Source organism: Mus caroli, unplaced genomic scaffold, assembly GCF_978045245.1.
Source record: "Mus caroli unplaced genomic scaffold, Mus_caroli_1 scaffold_14, whole genome shotgun sequence".
Taxonomy (NCBI): domain Eukaryota; kingdom Metazoa; phylum Chordata; class Mammalia; order Rodentia; family Muridae; genus Mus; species Mus caroli.
The window spans coordinates 51,335,325-51,357,451 of NW_028227269.1; the positions used below are offsets into that span (position 1 = coordinate 51,335,325).

A 22,127-nucleotide genomic window follows, 5' to 3' on the forward strand; every position below is an offset into this window, starting at 1 on the left:
ATATTTAAAGTGAAAATAACAGAATTGAAAAGGCAAAAAAATCAGATTGTAAATGTTAACACTATCTGATTTTTTAGTTAAAATTTTTAGAATATTATTTGTATGTGGGCCATGGTGTGTGTGTGTATTGTGAGTGCATGCCATCATGAGGGTATGTGCACTCGTGTGCTTCCACATGGAGGCCAGAAGAGGACATCGGGTGTCTTCTACTGTTCTCTGTCCTAATTCTTTGAGACAAGGTCTCTCTCTCTGAACCCAAATGCAGCATGAGCTAGGCTGGCTGGCAAGTGAGATTTAAGAAGCTATCTGCCTTTACATTACAGTGTGTGTGTGTGTGTGTGTGTGTGTGTGTGTGTGTGTGTGTGTGTGTGTTTAAGGAGGTTACAGATAAGGATTTGAACTCGGGATTTTGATCTTGCAAAGCAAGAGCTCTGACCCATCTCTTCACCTTTGCTTTTGTGGTTTTGAAGAAAATGTGTTTATCTTAATTTGCTTGCATTAAGATGTAGATGCAGACTCACTGGATTTGTAGATACGTACTGGTCACGTACGTTCAGAACATTGTGGTCAATTTCATGAAAATTGATTACGTCCTCAGATATCATATTTGAGAACTTTGTGAGGTACAAGAAACTCATCTGAGGTACTTTGCGTATGTGGCTTGAGCCATGTGCAAGGTGAATGTGTAGTGCCATTCATTGTGATTTTTTCCTTCAGCTAAGAATTTTGAGGCTTTCTGTTTTCTTATAGATATGCAGTTTATTATATTTATTTATTTATGTTATTTTATTTATATTATGAAATTTATTTATATTATTCTACTTAACTTTAAGGAGAGGTTTGCAGAATCCAATTTCATAAAACCATTTCCTTATTTTTCTTAGCCCCTTTCTTGTAACATCCACAGATCAAAACCCTAAGTCATTAACATTCACATTGGTAGGTCTCATTTGAAGCAATTTCAACTGGCTATAACCATGCTACTTTCTTTCATTAGTCAATATTGAGCAAAATTTTGGTAGGCACTAGGTGAACTTCATCATGTAGATGTCTTAACAGTTATAAATTAAGACAGTAAATTGAAGTGAGTGTGCACACCTGTGTGTGTGTGTGTGTGCATGCACATTTGTATGTGTATGTATGTGTGTGTGTTTCATGGTGGGCTGAGGAGGTAGTTGGGAGCACTGCCATGGGAGAGGGAAGCAGTATTATTGCTTTCCTAGGCTCCGAGTTTACCTTTGCTTGCAGAGAGAGGGGTTTCCTCTCCTCAGCACTGAACTACCTGGTGAATAGCACCAGGAAAGGACTTTGTCAGGCCCAGTGTGGTATCAGGAGTTAGATAGGAAAATAGTAATGTACCCTAGGAAAATAAATAAGGATTAGTTCAGGAAACCCAACTCAAGCAGCTGCACTGGTAAGATGTGAATAATAAAATTCCTAGTCATATTTTGCCATAAATAGAGGTTTGGGAATTTGTCATTCACCTTATTTAAAATTCAGAAATATTAAAGGTACAGGTTCTCTCATTACGGAAATAATAGAATCCCAGCTATTACAAGTTAGGGTCATTTAAATGGATATAGCATGCATTATATCCATAAGTGGAACATCTGTATCAAATGTCCACCTGCTGATCGACTACTCTGCTCGGCACACAATTCAGTGAACAGCACTTAATCATTTTAAGACTTCTTCTAATGAAGCCTTATCTAGATTAACATTTTAAGCACAAATACTTTCAGGCATTAAAACCCTCACACTAAATGAAATTGCATTGTCTTGTTTACCCTTGTTGATTAATAAGCAATCTGTTAACTGTTAGAACCGTCCAATTGTGGCAGTAGAGGGAGATTAGTAATTCAGTGATGTTTGTGGGTATAATCATCGTTTCTCCTGAAGGCTTTGAATTAGAATATCACTTACACATTATCCGTAGGCAAGGGAAGGATATAATATTTTTAGACATGTGTACCCACTATTTTGCTTCGATTGTTCAGCTTAGGGTCAGTGCAGCAATACAAATGTTTCTGGGGGCAAAATGCTATTTTTGATGCATGCATATCTTTTTGAAATAGTGTAAGTGTCTATTAAAAGATACAGAGCAGACAGCAAACTGCAGTAATAATCCAGTATCTTGGGTTCTGTTTTAAGAACGTTATTGCTTTGTTAATCAAGCATTGGAAGAGGAATATTGCCCAGTGTTTCTTGTGTTTTAGATAATGGAGTTTGTATATGAAGATTCTTTGTAATTTATTTACTTTTGCCAATGAAATATTGAACTTTTTTCCCCAAAGAATCTAGAGATAAATGTAGAAGAATAATTATATCTTGGGGAAGGATTTTCTACTTCTTGTTGTGTTTCCTTTGACCTTGAAACAGCACCTTTCAGTTTGTTTGACTGGGACTCATAGAACCTAAATGATTTCATTTTTCACCATGTGAGAAACTGTTCATACCAAGGTATAAAAGAACTAGTTTAGAAAGATAAATCAGTGGAAAGGGGAAGAGGACACAAAAGGTCCTAAAATCTCTAGCATTGGTCAACTATGTATTGTAGGCCACCAATCTCAATGAAACTGTAGGTCTCTTTCCTTGCTCTTAGTGTTACAAGCTGAGTATATCCCTACAACGTGAAATTATGGTAGAAATACTCACTTCATGGTGTCAGAAAGTCAGTCCTACAAACACACACAAACTGGTCTTTTTCTGCATTGCAGTCGCTCTGTCATGAGATCAAGCAGCGGCGTAGAGGAGTGGCCTCCATTCTGAGGTTGTGCCAGCACCTTCTGGATGACCGGGACACTTGTAATCTGAATGCGGATCACCAGCCCATGCAGCTGATCATTGTAAACCTTGAAAGAAGGTGGGAAGCCATCGTCATGCAAGCTGTCCAGTGGCAAACACGGTTACGAAAGAAGATGGGAAAAGAATCTGTGAGTGTCTTCTCCCAGCAGAATCAGCTCGCTCTTTCACAAACACATACCCCTAGGATTTGGGCAATACATTCAACATATACCCTGGGGTTTGGGCAATACAGTCTTCATATATCCTAGGGTTTGGGCAATACAGTCATCATACACCCTAGGGTTTGTGAAATACATTCATCATATACCCTAGGGTTTGGGCAATACAGTTATCATATACCCTAGGGGTTTGGGCAGTACGGTCATCATATACCCTAGGGTTTGGGCAGTACGGTCATCATATACCCTAGGGTTTGGGCAATACAGTTATCATATACCCTAGGGGTTTGGGCAGTACGGTCATCATATACCCTAGGGTTTGGGCAGTACGGTCATCATATACCCTAGGGTTTGGGCAATACGGTCATCATATACCCTAGGGGTTTGGGCAGTATGTTCATCATATACCCTAGGGTTTGGGAAATACAGTCTTCATCATATACCCTAGGGTTTGGGAAATACAGTCTTCATCATATACCCTAGGGTTTGGGAAATACAGTCTTCATCATATACGCTAGGGTTTGGGAAATACAGTCACCATATACTCTAGGGTTTGGGCAATACAGTCTTCATCATATACACTTCCTTGCAAACTAGAGGCATGACTATGCACTAACCAAAACTCCATTCATTGTAACACAGACAGTTACTCACTTTACTGACACGCATTTTAGCATATCTCATTGTCTTTTGAAAAAAGCCACATGCATATTTTGGCTACTGTTACCACTAAGGATAGTAATCCTTTTATTCCTTCACCAAACATATTCACAAAGTACACAATCCTCCAAGGATATTTTGGTAGGAGGTATATTAATGCTCTGAGTGTGTGGACCAGTGTGCATGTTCTGTGTGCAGTGTCATTGCTGAATATCTATTGTTTATCTTTCCCTTTAATGAGGAGATGACACCATCTGTACACCTGTCCCCACTGGTCCTGCTTCGAGTGTCTTCTGATGGATTACTGAGAGCTGTCAAGTTTCTTCCTAGAGTTTAATGCAGTATTCATAGTAGGGGTAGTCATTCCCATTAACAATTTTCCAGATTTGAAAGTGCAGGTTTAAGCAGTTTCTAGAAGAAAGAAACATGTAGAGGTAGGAGTTGTTTTATTATAATATAGAATACACATTTTCTCTGGAAGCCTTCATATTCTTAGGAGAAAAAATAGTCATTGAAAAGCATATACTTCTGAAATGACCTTGACATCAGTGTTTATTAGTTGTAGAGGCAATTTTTACATTTGAATTACATAAGTGAAATACATATATAGAGTGGGGTGAGGTGTTTGTGTGTGTGTGTGTGTGTGTGTGTGTGTGTGTGTATTTCAGCTCAACAGGGAAAGTTCAGAATGAAAAGAAGGGAAACCAATATAAAAATCTTGCCATTGAAAATAGTTTCACATACAAATTCTATTCTTAACAAAGCTACAGGATTTACTCTCTGGTTTGTTTTATGTTGAGGACTTGGGTCAGGAAGACAGCGAATCATTCGACCTATGTGTCTGCCCCTTTTCCCTTTGAGGAAATGCTGAATCTAGGAGATAATTCCTCTCAACAGCTCTCCTCAAGTGAGCTTAGCTGAGGTTAAATGTCTTAAGACCTCCAAATTATTATCAGTAAGCAGAGTCAACATAATGGGATGTATTTTCTTGAAATAACATTTTTGTTGTGAAGCTGTTTAGCTATTATGTTTTCTCTCCCCCACTCCTCCCTCCGTCCCTCCCTCCCCCCCCCCTCCTCTTCTTCTTGATAATGTTTGTAAAGGCAAAAGAGGTTGTTATTCTTTCCTCTACTTTGCGATGATGATAATGTGACTTAATTAAGCACTAGTGGCATTTTAGAGTATTCAACTGGTTGAGCAAAGACAAGTAATTGTCTTCCAGGATTTATTTGAATTATATGACTAGGAATGCTGGATTGGGCTATACACACTAGATGTAGGGAATGGGTATTTGCTTGTGTGTGTGTGTGTGTGTGTGTGTGGTGTATGAGGGAGTAGCCACAAGTGTTCTTGAGTATAATATATGAGGGTTTGTGCATGTGTGTGTGTGTATGCCAGTGAGCCTGCTTCCCATGGAGAGGCAAGAGAAGGACATGTCCTACTGTCACTCTCTTATTCCCTTATACAGGGCCTCACAGAATCTGTAGCTAAACTGGCTATCAACAAGCCCCAGTGGTCCTTTTTCTTTCCACTCCTCACAGTACTGGAGTCATAGGCACATCCCCCTGTGACATGTCTGCTGGGGATCTGAACTCTGGTCCTGTCACTTGCTCAGAAAACATTTATTTTGCCATGGCATCTCCCAGTCCTCTGAATTGTTTTACCTATATCTATTATAAAGGCAGGTTGCTTCTTGGAAACAAGAAGAGGTTATATATATATTGAAGAGAGGAGTGATGTAGAATAATGAAGGTAGTAAATGAAATTGTTTACGATAAAATAGGCTGAAATCCACTCCCAGGAAAGAAGTGGAAAGGTGGTGAGCAGCCTGGGGTTAACAACACAGTGAACTTGGGGGACTGGTATATGGTGGGTGTTTCTTTGCTTCTGGGCCCTGCAGTTGAGTGAGGAATAGAACTTGCTTTTATGATCACGCAAGTATTTCAATAATGCAAGAGGTGACCTTTGCCAAAGGTCAAAGGTCTGCATGTGGCCTGTTTACCGGCCCACAATAAGCCACCATCCCCTCCATTTCCTGATTTCTACTGTTATATTTCCCAAACTTGCCATATATTTTGCATACATAGGCCCTGGGTGAATATTCGCTGAATAAGTGAATATATGACTTTGTTTATGAAATTTCTTTCCTTCGGCATTGGTATAACTATATACGATACCTATTCTACATTTTCGTCTTTTACAAAAGAAGTCAGTATATTTCTGAGAGTCATGCTTTGGGAGTCATCTTATTTCTGTGAGGATATTTTACCTTCATAAGCTAACTCTTAACCTTCTTTCCTTATCTAGCAAGGCTTTCTCAGACTCCTTAGTCTATTTTCTCAATTCAAGGAAACTTTCAGCCTCTGCAGGAAATCTGGGGAGGCCAACATGGCGAAATCACTGTAAGTCTTTAGGGTGCCAGAAAGTAGAAGGTTCCACAGTCAGGAAGCTCCAGAACTAACAAAACTATCATCTGAGGTCTCCAGCGGGAAGAAAGTACTGAAAAAAAAAATCAATTTGTGACACTTCTATGAAGCTAAAAATAGTTGCCTTTTTGTTCAGTTGCATTAGAAAAATGTCACTATCAGAGTGTGATGTGTCATCTCAGTTGTGTACTGGATGGGATCTAAAGTCACACGGGAGATGGGCCTCTGGGCATCCTTTTGTTTTTCAAGACAGGGTTTCTGTGTTTAATCCTGGCTGTCGTGGGACTTACTCTGTAGACCAGGCTAGCTTTTAACCCAGAGATCCGCCTGCCTCTACCTTCCAAGTGCTGGGATTAAAGGTGTGTCCCAGAACCGGTGGCCTCTGGGTATATTTATAGAAAGTGATCTTGATTAAGTTAACTGAGGTGGGAAGACCTACTCACTGTGGTTGGAACCATTCCCTAAGCTGGGATAAAGTGAGCTGAGCACTAGAATTGCTCTCTGCCTCTTGGCTTTGGACACAATGGGATCGTCCATCTCAAGCTCCTACTGCCATGACTTTTTCCTTTTTACATGCAGACATGATCAGGTTGATAAGAACCAGTGTTGGGACAGCATCTTCAGGCAGCTAGAGGAGAGATGAGAGAGAGGTGTTTTTAAGAACAATGACTGCCAGCTTCTTGTCAGAAGCCATGGATGTCAGGAGATGGAAAAGGTGGAGATAGAGGTGAAGCAGCAATGTAAGGAAGTAACCTAGACTTTCCTAACAGAGCAAATGACATCCAGAAAGGAAAAGAAAGACGGGTTCTAAATATCTATGGGGAAAGCAGTCATCACCAGCTTACTTATACTACTACAAATGTTAAGGGAAAGCCATCAACCAAGCACAACTTACACCCAATAGAAACCTGGATGCGCACAGAGGAATAAAGAACATGGAAATGATAACTGAGGAAATGAGAAGCGCTTTCCCTATTATTTCAATCTCTTTAAGTGTTAATAGACTGTTTAAATCAAGATAATAGCAGTGCATGGTACAATTTATAGCACAGAGGATAAAATGTACAACAACAGTATCACAAAGGCCGGGGAGCAGAACTGCCACGGTGCTTTGTACCGTTTTTATTTTATGTGAGGTACTAGAACATTCTTTAAAGGGAGGCCGTGATAAGATCAAATGTGTATGTGGCCATTACACCTTAAAAACACAGCAAAACAAAACGCTAGAGTAAGACACAAAAGGAAATGAAGCAGGATCATTTTTTAAATTCCCATTTAAAAAAGAAGACAAAAATAAGAAACAGATGTAATAAGGTTTTTTTTAGAGGCAAGATGAAGATTTAAAGTGGCCGCATCAATAGTCCTAGTGAATGAAACAGACTGAAAACTGCTTAAAAGAAAGTAATTGTTAAATTAGGTAAACTGAACCACACACTGCCTCCCCAGGAATGGTTAGAGTGAGTATATTAATATTAAACAAAGTAGATTTCAGAGCAACGGAATCACAATGTATAAAGAAGGGCATGTCTTCACCATGGGAGTTCCAATTTACCATGAGCACAAGACATTTATAAGTGTCTAGGACAGCTTACAAATACATCACACAGAAAACCTACAGTACTGTGAAGAGGCAAAAAAACCCAGAACTTCAAACAGGGTTTCCAACGGTTTGTCTCAATAACTGATAGAGCAGAAAATCAGTATGAACAGAAGAAGACATGAATGATAGTTTGAGACAGCATGACCAAACTGAACACTGCAAGTCTTATGAAAAAGGCAAGATGGTATAGACAAAAGCTGACTCCGTTCACCGCTGGTGGGAAGGTTGATTGCTGCACCTGTGGGATATGATATGAAAGTCCTTGAAGTATTTGGAAATCGAATTACTGTTTGAGCCCAAAACCTCTGTTCTGGGTATGTGCCATCCCTTCATTTAGGAGCCTGTAGACCCTTGTTCTTCACAACATTATCCACCATAGTCAAAGTATGGAATCTGAGGTGATCACTGGTGAATGAATTGAGGAAAATTATGATGTTTATGTTTATTCTTTATAGATTCTGACATTTACAACAACATAGAAAACTCTAGTGTATTAGTCAGAGTTCTCTAGCGTCAAAGAACTTAAGAGTAGTCTCTGTATAGTAAGGGAATTTGTTGATGGCTTACAATCTGTAGTCCAATTCCCCACCAATGGTCAGCAGCAGCTGTGAATGGAAGTCCAAGGATCTAGAGGTTGTTCAGGCTCACAAGGCAAGCAGGCAAAGAAGAGAAAGTTAATCTTCCTTCTTTCAACATCCTTATGTAGATCTCCAGCAGGTGTGTCCCAGATTAAAGGTGTGTACCACCACGCCTGGATCTGGGACTTGCTTTGTCCCAGATGACCTTGAACTCACAAGTCTTCTTGCTTTAGTCTCCTGGGATTCATAGCCACTATACTTCAAGATCTCCATGCCAAGATCCAGGTCAGAAACTTGTATATCCCAGATCAGGATCACAGGTGAGCCTTCCAATTCTGGATTGTAGTTCATTCCAGATATACTCAAGTTAAAAACCAGGAATAGCCACTACACCTAGACAGCACCATCTGACATTTAATAAGTGGACACACACACACAAAAAAATACTAGACAATCTGATGTGTATGTGGAATCTTAGTGTAGGAACAGAGGAGAATGGTGGTTGCCAGGGCAGGGCACAGGAAACATGGGAAGACATCAAAGAATACAATTTCAATTATGGTAGAATGAATAATCTGGAGATGCAATGTATGAAAGTAGATGTAGTTAGTAATATTACCTTTCATATTCTCTTGGTGGTAAGAGAGTAAGTTTTAGGCATTCTTACCACACACATATACAAAAGAAACTCTGAGATTATGGATATGCAAATTATATTGACTATTATATTCACTTCACTGTATGTATGCATATCAAAACATGGTTAAACTCTTATACACACATATAATTGATAAGCATGTCATCTAATAACAAGATGACATTATTTTAAGTGTATATAGGACATGTATCAAAACTCTCCTAAATCACAAATCAATTTTTAAAAGAATTTATATTACACAGGCATAACCAAGGTATTGAAGATTACAGCTGCGATGCTTACTTAATACCAAGTGTGCTCCTTGTCTATCACAGGATTAGTTTAGAAATATACCTGTATTTTTCACATAAATGTCAAGTAACATACTTAAAGTTTCTACCATATCTTTGTTCCATGCTTGGAAGATCTTTGTGGACAATCTGTCTCTTGGTTTTCCAATTCACTGGTACAGCTGTTTGGGGATAACAGGCCAAATCACAGTAGAAACAAAGCCAGAATCTTCCACAACTTGGAGCTGCCTGAGGATGTAATTTCAGAAGGGACAGCTGAAGGAGATCCAGATATCATTTCAGAATGGCCCCGACAGAATGCTACATCATCATGACCACTGGGCACTTCCTAGATGGCTCCAAGATTTTGGAGGACAGTGTTTGGGAGTTGATTGTGACCACTGAGGATGCTGACCTTGAATGGAACAACATCCTATATGGGTTTTCCTACAAATGCCAGTAGTATTCCCCCTGGGAAACACTTCATTCTGCCACGATTCAGACGATCCTTATTCTCATATTCATTCTGAGGACAGATGTCTTAAAATATGCCTCTGAAAGACATTTACTCTAGCTTTGCTTAGCCTTGCTAAGAGATGCAAGCCTTTTTTCTACAGTGCAACAAATCTTTTGTTTGTTTGTTTGTTTGTTTTTTGGGGGTGTTTTTTTTTGTTTTTTTTTGTTGTTGTTTTTTGTTTTGTTTTGTTTTGGTTTGGTTTGGTTTTGGTTTTTTCCAGATAGGGTTTCTCTGTGTAGCCCTAGCTGTCCTGGAACTCACTTTGTAGACCAGGCTGGCCTCGAACTCAGAAATTCGCCTGCCTCTGCCTCCCAAGTGCTAGGATTAAAGGCATGCACCACCACTCCCAGCTGCAACAAATCTTTTGTCTATAGAAGAAGTTGTGAATTCAGGAGGGCGAAGGCACTGGGGCAGTGGGAAAAGGGAGAAGAATGATAAGAAATTATATAAATATAGTCTATCTGTGTAATGAACTCTCAGAAATTAAAATCAGCTAAATATTTAAAAGAAGAAAAGGAGAAGGGGGGGAGGAAGAGGAAGAGGACTTGTCTTGCCAGGCATGGTAGCGTGAGCTATAATCCTAGCACTCCAGATGCAAAGACAGGAAAATGGAGAGTTAGAGGCCAGCCCGAGCTATATAGTACATTCCAGGCAGCCTGTGCTACTCGATGAGAGATTGTCTGGAAACACAGCAAAAACATAAGAGGAATGGAAGGCAGAAGAAAATTTTCTTTAGTATCTGTTTTCCTATCAGTTTTAATTTTTTCTGAGAGCTGTGGATGGTTCTATCACTATTTTCTAAGGCAAAGTCATCACCAAGAGTAAATAAACCACCCTTGCTTTTCAAACAAATGTTTAAACAGAAATAATCTAGGGTCCTTTGAACTACCTTGCTGTATGGAAGTGCCCCTTCAGGTTCTTGGTGGGTCAAGGGTTGAGGTTTTATCTTCACCTGCACAGTTTTCTTGCTTCTGCTCTGATCCTCCAGAGCTCTGCTGAGAATAGAACTTTGCGTCCAGCAACACCTTACACGTCTAATGGCCTTGAAAGTATACAACACATCTAGCCACATAATTGAAAATAATAAGGCCACGATAAATGGGATGGCCCCAGGGTAAAACACCCAAGGGATTCAATCGGTGTCACTTTGCATCAACGTCCGTGCATCATGGTAATTGAGGTAACATAGCCAATTACCACATTTTAATTAGAGTTCTAAGAACTTGAGGAAAATTGCAGTGATGAGCCCGCTCACTTTTTAAAAGAAAAGAAAGAAGGAAATAATAGGAGAGGAACCTGACACGTTGCATAGCTCAGGCTCCTTACAAGGGGAGGCTATAGAAAGCCATTGGCCTCTTCTCTCTCTTTCTCCTCCTTTTTCTTTCTTTTTCTCTGAATACTTTCCCATTTGCTCTTAACTATTACTGGTGATACATCTTGAAAATAAGAACTTTTAAATGCTATTTTGTTTTACTTAGGTAATAGAGTCCCCGCCCTGATCTAACTAATAATTTTACAATGTTATTAGTAAAGATATTCCTCATAATACAACCTCAGCTTATAATTTGACTTTCCCTGGGTGTCTTTCACATTGTAACCTGAAGAGCCGTCCTAAGTAGTAACGTACTGATGAAGTGCACATTTCGCTGATTCTGGTCACTAAACAAAAATAGACTTAGATTCCACCCTCACCCCACCCCCACGAACAAAAATTAAATGCAGAAAGAATTACTGCATTTAGAAAATAAATTTGACTTGTGGCAATTATTTTTATAAGGCTAGAGTTTAAGTGAGAAACCTCCTGTAAAATTTTACTGCTGCTACATAATCAAGTAATTATGTAATTACTTGTACTTAATTGCTTACAAGAGAGATGGTTGTTAAAAAAAAATCTTTATACATGTCAAAAACAGCTTCCTTCTTTAGAATATTTCTACCCGGGCTCCCAATATCAAGAAGCTTTCCCCATAAATAATTGTATTCCATAAATCTCTCATTATTTTTTCTAAAGATATGAAAATACATCATATAGATATTTACATTCCCTCTCTCTTATTTCTACTTATGGTCAGAGAGGGCTGGGGAGGAGAAGAGAAAGGGAGAAGGGAGTAAGAAGAGGAGAATGGAGGAAAAGAAGCAAAAGTAGAAGGAATGAAAGAAAGAAGAAATGATTTTAAATTATAATTGAATGTTAAATATACAAGACGTTGAGCTGAAGAACTTAACATGGGCAGAAATGGATTACTTCCATGAACGTTACAAACAAATGCTGTGACTAAGAGTCTGTCCATTAGTTGTGCTGCTGTGGCAAATCCCTTCTCTTTGTCCACCTCCATGTCTTCATCTGGAAGGCAGAGAGGACAGCACTGCTTGCCTCTGGGCTACAGAGGTTAAAGGAATCATGTGCAAGGTGTTTCTTCCAACAGTTGTGAGCACATAGCCAATAAATGGTATTTGCTGTTGGCATTTATCATATTGCTCTAAGCAAGTCTTACTTTTAAAGTTTGCATACCTATTCAGTATCCCGACTGACTATTGCCTATGACAGTCAGCATCGTGGATGAAAGCGGTCTATACTGAAAATCTTTGTTGGGATGCTTTCCACTTTCTGCAGAACAGAAACTAAAATAACCTGTTGTACAATTAGTCTCAAGAACAGTCCTGGAGGCATTTTGACCATACACATGAGTATTGTCTAATAAACACATCTCTTTGTAGTGGCTGGACCCCACCACCATGTGTCTTGACTGAGTTCACAGATCTGTCATATGGATGTTGTATGTATGCACACATGTTGTATGTAACCTATAGCCTCCCTGTCACTCCTTTTACGTTAAGCTTTTCCTGGCAATACATATAGCTTGTGGACCCACCATAGGAACATTACATTTTGTGACTTAGCAAATATTGGCCTCCAGTACCAAAAGTTCCAGAACCTCTGCCTCAAAGTTTCCTCTCTTTGTAGGTCCAAAATTTTAAGACCAGATGTTATAATTGTTTTAATTATAATAGCTCCCCCCACCTCTAAAATTGCTTACATCATCACTAGCACCATTAAAGTCACCCACACTGTCACAACTGCCACAATTGCCACCAAAGCCACCATGACCACCAAAGTTTCTTCTATGACCCAAATTGTCATTGCCACCAAAGCCACCTCCATAATCACCACCAAATATTCTGAAGCACGCTGACCTCTCTGGCTGGATGAAGCACTAGCCATCTCCTGTTTCCACGGGACTTTTCTTTCTTCACAGTGTTGCCACTTGTAATACGGTACTTTCGGATGACAGCTATATCCATGGAATCATGGCCGTCAAAGATCACAAAAGCAGAGCCCCTCTGCTTTCTACTGTCTCTGTCAATCATGAGTTCAATCACTTCAATTCCCTCCCCCCCAAAATGTTCAAAATAATCTCACAGGTGTTCTTCAGTGTCATCCTTAATGCCAACAACAGAGATCTTTTTCAGTTAGTTACACCACGGCAACCTGGATTTTGAGAATCTTCTCCTGACACGGCTCTCTTTGGCTCCACAGCTCTAACTGTCACCTCATGTAGCTTTGCATTGATAGATTCATTGCCTCCTGCAGACTGGTATGCATGACAAATCCAAAGCCCCTGGAGCATTTGGTGTTTGGATGTCTCATCACCGCACATTGGTGAGAGGTGGTCCCCATTGCCCAAAATGCTCCTCAGACTCATAGGATGTTCTGAAACTCAGCTGCTCATTGATGAGCATTGACAAGACTACTTGGCTGTTGGAGCTGCTTAAGTCTGAGACCCCTGTAGACTTGAAGGCAGGGAAATAAGAGCCTTCAGCAATGCTTCCTCTGACACATCAATGGACAGATGGGAGTAAGCCAATGAGTGCATTCACAAGCCTTACTGTTTGTCTGTCTGTGACACACTGCCTGGGCTAGCCCAGTTAGTATATTTGTACGTAATAAGAAATCTTTTCTTTTTGTTCCTGCTTAGGACTTTATTTTAAAATCTTTTTATTTGTTTTTTATTAGCATATACCAATGCATAACATAGTGGGTTTGATTATGCTATTTTCATATGTGCATATGATACAGCTTGACCACACCCATCCCCCATCACCTTTTCTTGTTCCCCTGCCTCCTCCTGCTCTTCCCTTTGCTCTTCCCAAACACTCTTCCCTGATATTCAAAGCTCAGCTTTTTAAGGTCTAGATCCCATACATGAGAGAAATCATGTGATGTTTGTCTTTGAATATAGCTCATTTTAAAAAAACCTGATGATGCCATTTTTCTTCAAATGACATTATTTCATCCTTTATGAACGAATATTTCCCATTGTCTATGTATTACACATTTTCTTTATCTGCTTGATCACTTTCTCTTGGCACTTGTGGTAGAGATTTTAAAATTATTATTGTCTACTCTCATTGATCCTTTGGCTGTCTCTAGTCTAATCTAGTCCTTTACAGTTTTTTTTTTAATTAGATATATTCTTTATATACATTTCAAATTTCAAATGCTATCCTGAAAGTTCTCTATACCCTCCCCCTGTCCTGCTCCCCTACCTACCCACTCCCATTTCTTGGCCCTGGCATTCCCCTATACTGGGGCATATAGTTTGGGGCCTCTCTTCCCAGTGATGACCAACTAGGCCATCTTCTGCTACATATGCAGCTAGAGACATGAGCTCTGGGGGTACTGGTTAGTTCATATTGTTGTTCTACCTATAGGGTTGCAGACCCCTTCAGCTCCTTGGGTACTTTCTCTAGCTTCTCCATCGGGGGCCCTGTGTTCCATCTTATAGATGACTGTGAGCATCCACTTCCGTATTTGCCAGGCATAGCCTCATATGAGACAGCTATACTAAGGTCCCTTCATCAAAATCTTGCTTGCATACACAATAGTGTCTGGTTTTGGTGGCTGATTATGGGATGGATCCCGGATGGGGCAGTCTTTGGATAGTCCATCCTTTCGTCTTAGCTCCAAACTTTGCCTCTGTAACTCCTTTCATGGGTATTTTGTTCCCTACTCTAAGGAGGAACGAGGTATCCACCCATTGGTCTCCCCTTAATCATCAGGGAAATACAAATCAAAACAACCTTGAAATTCCACCTCACACCAGTCAGAATGGCTAAGATCAAAAATTCAAGTGACAGCAGATGCTGGCGAGGATGTGGAGAAAGAGGAACACTCCTCCATTGCTGGTGGAATTGCAAGCTTGTACAACCACTCTGGAAATCAGTCTGGAGGTTCCTTAGAAAATTGGACCTAATACTACGGGAAGATCCAGCAATACTTCTCATGGGCATAGACCCAGAAGAAGTTCCAACTGGTAATAAGAACACATGCTCCACTATGTTCATAGCAGCCTTATTTATAATAGCCAGAAGCTGGAAAGAACCCAGATGTCCATCAACAGAAGAATGGATACAGAAAATGTGGTACACTTACACAATGGAATACTACTCAGCTATTAAAAACGATGAATTTATGAAATTCTTGGACAAATGGAGGTACCTGGAGGAAATCATCCTTAGTGAGGCAACCCAATCACAAAAGAAGTCATTAGATATGCACTCACTGATAAGTGGATATTAGCCCAGAAACATAGAACACCCAAGATACAATTTGCAAAACACAAGAAAATAAAGTTTTTCTTGATTTAACTTAGTTTTAAGTTTTGTGGGTTTTGTTTGTCTATTTATTTTTTCTAATGTGAGTACACTGTCACTCCCCTCAGACACACCAGAAGAGGGTATCAGATCTCATTACAGATGGTTGTGAGCCACCACGTGGTTGCTGGGAATTGAACTCAGGGCCTCTGGAAGAGCAGTCAGTGCTCTTAACCACTGAGCCATCTCTCCAGCCCCCAGTTTTAAGTTTTTATTTGTAGAATTTAATTTTGCTTACTAGTGATTCTTTCTCTTCTTGTTTTACCCATGTATGTGTGTTATTGACTTCTCCATTGGAGGTTTTAGTACATTAATCATAGTTAGAACTTTCTGGTAATTCTAAAATCGGTGTCATATCGAGGTTATTTTTGAGGCTTATCTCATTAGACTCATTAGACATTTCAGAGCTTTTAGCATGTCTTATGTGGTTTATGTTGCCTTTTAAAGATGGGCACTGTGTGTTAACCAATAAAAACTAAGTTTAATGGGCTCTTCATGTGAATTTTATATTGCTCTGTCTAGGAGTTGAGCTGTATCTCATATAGCCACGGCTATGGTCCTTTTGTGCAGAGCTCTCAGCTCCTTACTGTTCTTGCTTTTGTTTCTCCTCTTATCATTGCTCTTATCTCCAGGATTTCCTAAGAGTCTTCTGCAAACATCTTTTATCATTTCTAACTGTTATACTGTTATACTGGAACCCTGTTGAGCAAGGGACTTGGCAAAGGGTGAGTGAGACAGTGCATTCTCCAGCACCGACAGTTGTTTCTAAGTGTGTTTGTCTTTGTACTTACTGTCAGCATCCCCCTGACTCTTAGCTTGTCCACCTGCTTGGTCAAGACAGAAAGACTAGAGGGGTTGATGGCAGAGAAATGTCCTTTTTCCTCCTGGAAGAATCCCAATGGTAGACTAGCTTCCTTTCCATGCTAGTATGCTTGTCTTCAAGTACTCCCTCTAGTTATAAGAGTGTATGGCTGAAATTACTATAATTATTCAACCTCCTCATGTAACATATATTGTAATTCCATGTTTAGAAACCAAAATCCATAACCTCCCAAGCCCCGACTGATGGACCCCACTGTAACTGCAGAAACATTTTACACCAGCCCTTCTAGCTAGTTCTAAATACCTATTTTTAAATTGCCAAAGGATATGGCCCAGGCAAGTCAATAAATAAATATCAGTAAATATGCTACTAAATAAACCATGCATGAGCATCCAACCTAACAAGTCAGAGAAGGAACACTATGCAAAGGAACACTATCAGTATCATCAAAATATTTATCTGTTTAAGACTTTGTCTGGCCGGGCCTGGTGGCCCACGCCTTTAATCCCAGCACTTGGGAGGCAGAGGCAGGCGGATTTCTGAGTTTGAGGACAGCCTGGTCTACAAAGTGAATACCAGGACAGTGCAGGCTACACAGAGAAACCCTGTCTTTAAAAAATATTCTTTTTAAATTTTAAAAGAATTAAACAAAAAAAGACTTTGTCTGCAGATAGCCTAAGCTAATCCCATGACAATATCCTCATGGCATCTATAAATCCATGCCCAAAGTGGAAGTAATATGAAGTTCTAAAAACACATGTTTCCTGGTGATTCTGACTAGAAATGTTTAGCAGGGTGGCCTTCCTGGAGCAAGTCATCACTTTGAGTGTATGTTCTCTCTATTCCCAGTGTGCACTCTGCTTTGTGACTGTGCTGTAAGACTTGAGCCCTTGGCTCCTGCTCTTGGTGTCCAGTTCCTGCTTCCAACTCCCCCTATCATCAGACTCTGATCCTCTAGAACCATAAACCCAAATAAAGCTTTACTTCTGCAAAAAATAAAATAAAATAAAATAAAATAAAATAAAATAAAATAAAATAATACATGTTTCCAGTAGACTTTTAAGAATACTTAAAATGATTAAGACTCAACATTCCTCATGAGTATTTTATGATCTGGGAAGTTTGATACAGTGCTGAGGCAGGATGTGTGTATAATGCTGATCATGTCACGAATGCATACGACAGTTCTGAATTTTAATATGTTTTTATATAATATGTTTTATATGTCAGGGATTAAGTAAAATGGTAACTGAGTTATGTTAAAATTTTTATATTATTATTTTCCTTATATTTGTTTTGGTTTAAAAGAATTTTTGTATTATAATACATCATTTTATAGAAGAATAGTTTTTCTAAAAATGTCCTGCCCAGCTCTCCAAACACTTCCCTTGCCAGCTTCAGTCTGAGCACTCTGGGTCTCATTGATCTCTCCCCTTTCTTTATTCATCCTGCTCCGCCTGGCTTTCAAGTCCAGTTGCTCTTTTTATCTCATTCTTCTCTCTAGGCAATCTCACCCCACCCATAGCTTCAGGAACTCCAGACACACAAAGTCAGGACTACAGCTCTCTGGAGAGCTCCCCGAGGCATTTCAAACTCTGTCTGTTCAAAAGAAAAAATCCTAATCTTTCCTGACAAACTGATCCTTCTCCAGTATAGATCTCAAGAAAAAGCAGTCATCTCTTCAGTAGTGTAAAGGCAAAGAAGGGATCCTCAGTCACTCTTCACTGTATCCTGGGCATCCGGCTGATGGATTCACTGTATAAAGAGCCCTGTCCCCTGATGCACCACCGCCACTGTACTCCAAGCTGAATGAAGCTCTAGCCAATGATTAGTTTGCATAAAGTACTTGAGCTATTCCCAGTACACAAAGCCAGCATTCAGTACACATGAGTTAGGCTTGCTCTTAGCCATACCTCTGTCTTCCTCATGTTGCCTGTGTTCTCTCCACCCTGAAGGCTGTGTAATCTGTTAAAAAGTACTAATCTGATTACTTCTGTATCTGCATGTACAGGTTTGCTTCCTGTCCAATCTCTGCTCTCCCTGGAGGCCAGACCTTCTGTTTGCTGCCAAACCTTTTCGCTCAGACCACTCCCTCTACACTCCCTAACCCAAAGCCTGGTGCCTTCTGCCTTCAGGGTGCATCCAGCCCTCTTAGGAAATCTTTTCCTGACCTTCTAGAAGAAACTGAAGCTCTTCCCTGTATCATATAACAGACAATAACTGACCCACTGGCTGCAAAACATGTCTTTATTTGCTTTTTACTTTGTACCTAGTATTCAATACATTTGTTGAATATATAAACATATTTGATCAATATATGTTTATAGCGCAGATGAATAGAGTTGTCTAAAAAGACAGTCATAAGTTGCCTTAGGCTATTACTTATTTTCAGTTGTATCCCAACCTGCTGCCTAGTTCTTATAAATCTACCTCTTCACCTTCTGACACGTTCATGTTTTAACCAGCCAAAGGAAACTCTTGTTTCCTTGCGAAGAAGTCTGTCTTGTGTTCTGAATTGCCAGCCATGAGCTAAGCCATTAAGTCTTTATAGGTCAGGAGTCCTGGGAAGAACTCAGACCAGTAAGTAGCCTTTTGCAGTGAACAACTACCTTTTTTTTCCTTCCCCCTGCCATGCAAGCTCTAATTTTCTCTGTTATGACTTGAAAGGGGACAAAAAGTATGGTCTAGAAATGCAGGCATTAAGCCTCAGTACTGATCTGTTGATCATGAAGTCATATTAAGTTCTGAATCGAGAGAAAACGTTTAAGTGGAAATGCCACTAGTGTCGAATAATTGCCTCCTCCTGCTCCAGGAAGGTTAGTCTCATCCTGACTTTCCTTTTTACTCAGTCTAATATCTAGGTCTGTTGTTTCTCCTGGATTGTGTTTACAATTTTTAAGCATATTTATGGCTGAGTTTGCTGAATATCAGATTAAAATATTATGTTTAAGTCATGGGAAGTTGAAATTAAAATATCAAAATTGAAAAGGCAATTTTTTGTGTGTGTATAAAAGAAATTACATAGAACATTATAGGTATAAGCCCATAGGCTCAAGATATCAAAGCTAAAGCTATTTTAACACAGATAAAAAAATATATTTTTCTCATAGCCATAATGCTGCCAGTTTATTACTGTTGGCTCACAATGTGCATTGTATTCCGAATGGTTAATCTATTTGCCCACATGGTTTTTGCTGATTCCACTGGGTTATGGGTTAGGAGGGAATGAAACTACTGATAATCTAGAAACACCTCATGAGTACATGGGGCATGCTTGTAACTCTGGCTTTTTCCTGCAGAAAATGATCTTCACTCTCAGTGAACTTTCAAGCCATATATACTGACAGTACTGACATAGATGAGACAATAATTACATCAAACTGTTTGGGATGGAAATGACAGCATCTGTTACAAAGTCAGCTATGAGACACTGTGAGATGCTTTCTGTGTGTTCAGTGTCTGGGCAGTACCGTGTTGGGTTCAATGAATATATATTAAATGAATAAATGATTATGCTAAATTACAGGACTCTACCTCTAATGTAAGAATCAAATGAGAGAGAGGGGGAGAGATAGAGAAGAGAGAGAGAGAGAGAGAGAGAGAGAGAGAGAGAGAGAGAGAGAGAGAGAGAGAGAAACCTTTGAGGGCTAAGTGATTTTGAAATTATTCTTTAAAAGAATCTATGACTGTATTTAAAAAAAAAATTGGATGAAGAAAATAGAACCCACATCCACCCATCTGTTCATTCACTTGAAAATGCTAATGAGCATCTACCAAGAACAAAGGTACATCTAAGATCTTCAATTTCTTTCTTCAGAGACTTGAAGTTCTTATCATACAGAATTTTCACCTGCTTAGAGTCACACCAAATATTTTATATTATTTGTGATGATTGTGAAGGGTGGTGTTTTCCTAATTTCTTTCTCAGCCTGTTTATCCTTTGTGTAGAGGAAGGCCACTAATTTTGTTTGAGTTAATTTTATATCCAGCTACTTTGCTGAAGTTGTTTATCAGGTTTAGGAGTTCTCTAGTGGAATTTTTGGGACCATTTAAGTATACTATCATATCATCTGCAAATAGTGATATTTTGACTTCTTCCTTTCCAATTTGTATCCCTTTGATCTCCTTTTGTTGTCTAATTGCTCTGGCTAGGACTTCAAGTACTATATTGAATAGGTAGGGAGAGAGTGGACAGCCTTGTCTAGTCCCTGATTTTAGTAGGATTGCTTCAAGTTTCTCTCCATTTAGTTTAATGTTGGCTACTGGTTTGCTGTATATTGCTTTTACTATGTTTAGGTATGGGCCTTGAATTCCTGATCTTTCTAAGACTTTTATCATCAATGGAAGGAGAGGCCCTTGGTCCTGTGAAGGTTCTATGCCCCAGTGTAGGGGAATGCCAGGGCCAGGAATCAGGTGTGGGTGGGTTGTTGAGCAGGGGGAGGGGGAAGGGGAGAGGAAGTTTTCAGAGGGGAAACCAAGAAAGGGGATAACATTTGAAATGTAAATAAAGTAAATATCTAATTTTTTAAAAATGTAAAAAAAAAAAAAGAACAAAGATAGAGTCATTCATTAATGAGGCAATCATTGCAGTGAATGTTAGCTTCACAAGAGGGCTACAGATAGAATGCCTGTCTTATATCTAGCCAGATTAGGGAAGGTCTTCAAAACCTCAGTAATCTAGAATGACTAATTTATGTATTTATTTATTGAATTTATTGAAAGGTGTGTGTGTGTGTGTGTGTGTGTACATGCGTGCGCATGTGCATGTGGTTTTGTGTGTGAAAAAAGGTGGTTTGGTTTTATGAGTGAAACAGTAAAATGCAAGGACTTATTTTAGGGAGTTTGCTCTGAAAGTGATATAAGACTGTAGTAAACACGCTATTGTCTTCAGTTTCATTTAAAGTTTTATGATGGGATTTTTTCATAAATTCACACAAGACTGTTTAATGGCCTTCTAAGTAGGGGATTTTTCTTGTGCATTTGTGTTATTCAGGTTTTGTTATGTGGCTCTGGCAAAGGACTGGGAAGATTAAAGGAAGAAAGATTTATTTTGGCTCATGGTTTCAGAGGTTCTCTTCATAGTCAGCCAACCTCATTGTTCCTGGGCCTGCAGCAAAGCAAAACCTAACAGCATCAGAGTGCCATAGAGCAGAACTGCGTGCCTTGTGTTGACCAAGTTACAGAGAGTGCAAAAGGAAAGCAGAGCACATGACATAGCTCCCAGACATATGTCCAAGACCCCTCCCGTCAACAAAATCTCATCTCCCAAGTGTCTGTCACTGTCCAAGAACAGTTGAATTATGAACCTACTAGCATCAGTCAGAGGTCACATCATAGTGTCCCACCCCTGAACTTACCTCTGAACCAGCCCTTAAACACATTGTTACAACAGGGTCTTGCCTTCTTTTTCTGGATGCAGTGTAGTTCTATCTCTTGAGTATGTAACTGTGGAAATAGAGGGTTTGCCATTGTCCTAGGGAAAGTCATTTTTTTTTCACTTGGTGTAATATCTCCAACTCCCTTGTCCTAAATTTTAAAGACCGTTCTACAATAAACCTTAATGGTATTTAGCTGATTAGAAGAATCCAGGGGCCCTGATTTCTCCCCGTTAGCCCCTCCCCCTTTAGCCTTAAGCAAGAGGAGCTACACCAATTAATCCTGGAGGTTAAAGGTCTAGAAGCTACTAAAATAATTCATCTCGAGAGCATTTTTGCATGTAAGTCAATTTTGTTCAATTCGGGATAAAGAATTTTAATATGATGGGGAACAAAGTGTCTTATATTCCCTTTATCCCTCATCCATTCCCAATCATGATCATCTTTATCCGAGTCACCTTTGTTGGCTCTTTTTACAGCATTTGCTTTCCCCAAGGCTGGGGCTGGGGAAAAGAGTTGCAGCAATACCTATCCTCCTCCCTAGGCCACCCATCTCACTGAGATTTAAAAGAGTCAGCCGGATGCAACCTGCTTCATGTGCAG

The 22,127-nt window shown here is 39.6% G+C and overlaps 1 protein-coding gene across 16 annotated transcripts in view; it reads left to right on the top strand.

Annotated features, from left to right (window-relative positions):
- Positions 1-22,127, top strand: part of Akap6 (A-kinase anchoring protein 6) — a 435,939-nt gene that overhangs the window by 389,450 nt on the left and 24,362 nt on the right. For all 16 annotated transcript variants that reach the window (XM_085830363.1, XM_029484603.2, XM_021179349.3 and 13 more), the window contains one exon: positions 2,718-2,933. In XM_085830363.1, the coding sequence (XP_085686489.1) occupies positions 2,718-2,933 (216 nt within the window). The remainder of the gene's footprint in view (positions 1-2,717; positions 2,934-22,127) is intronic.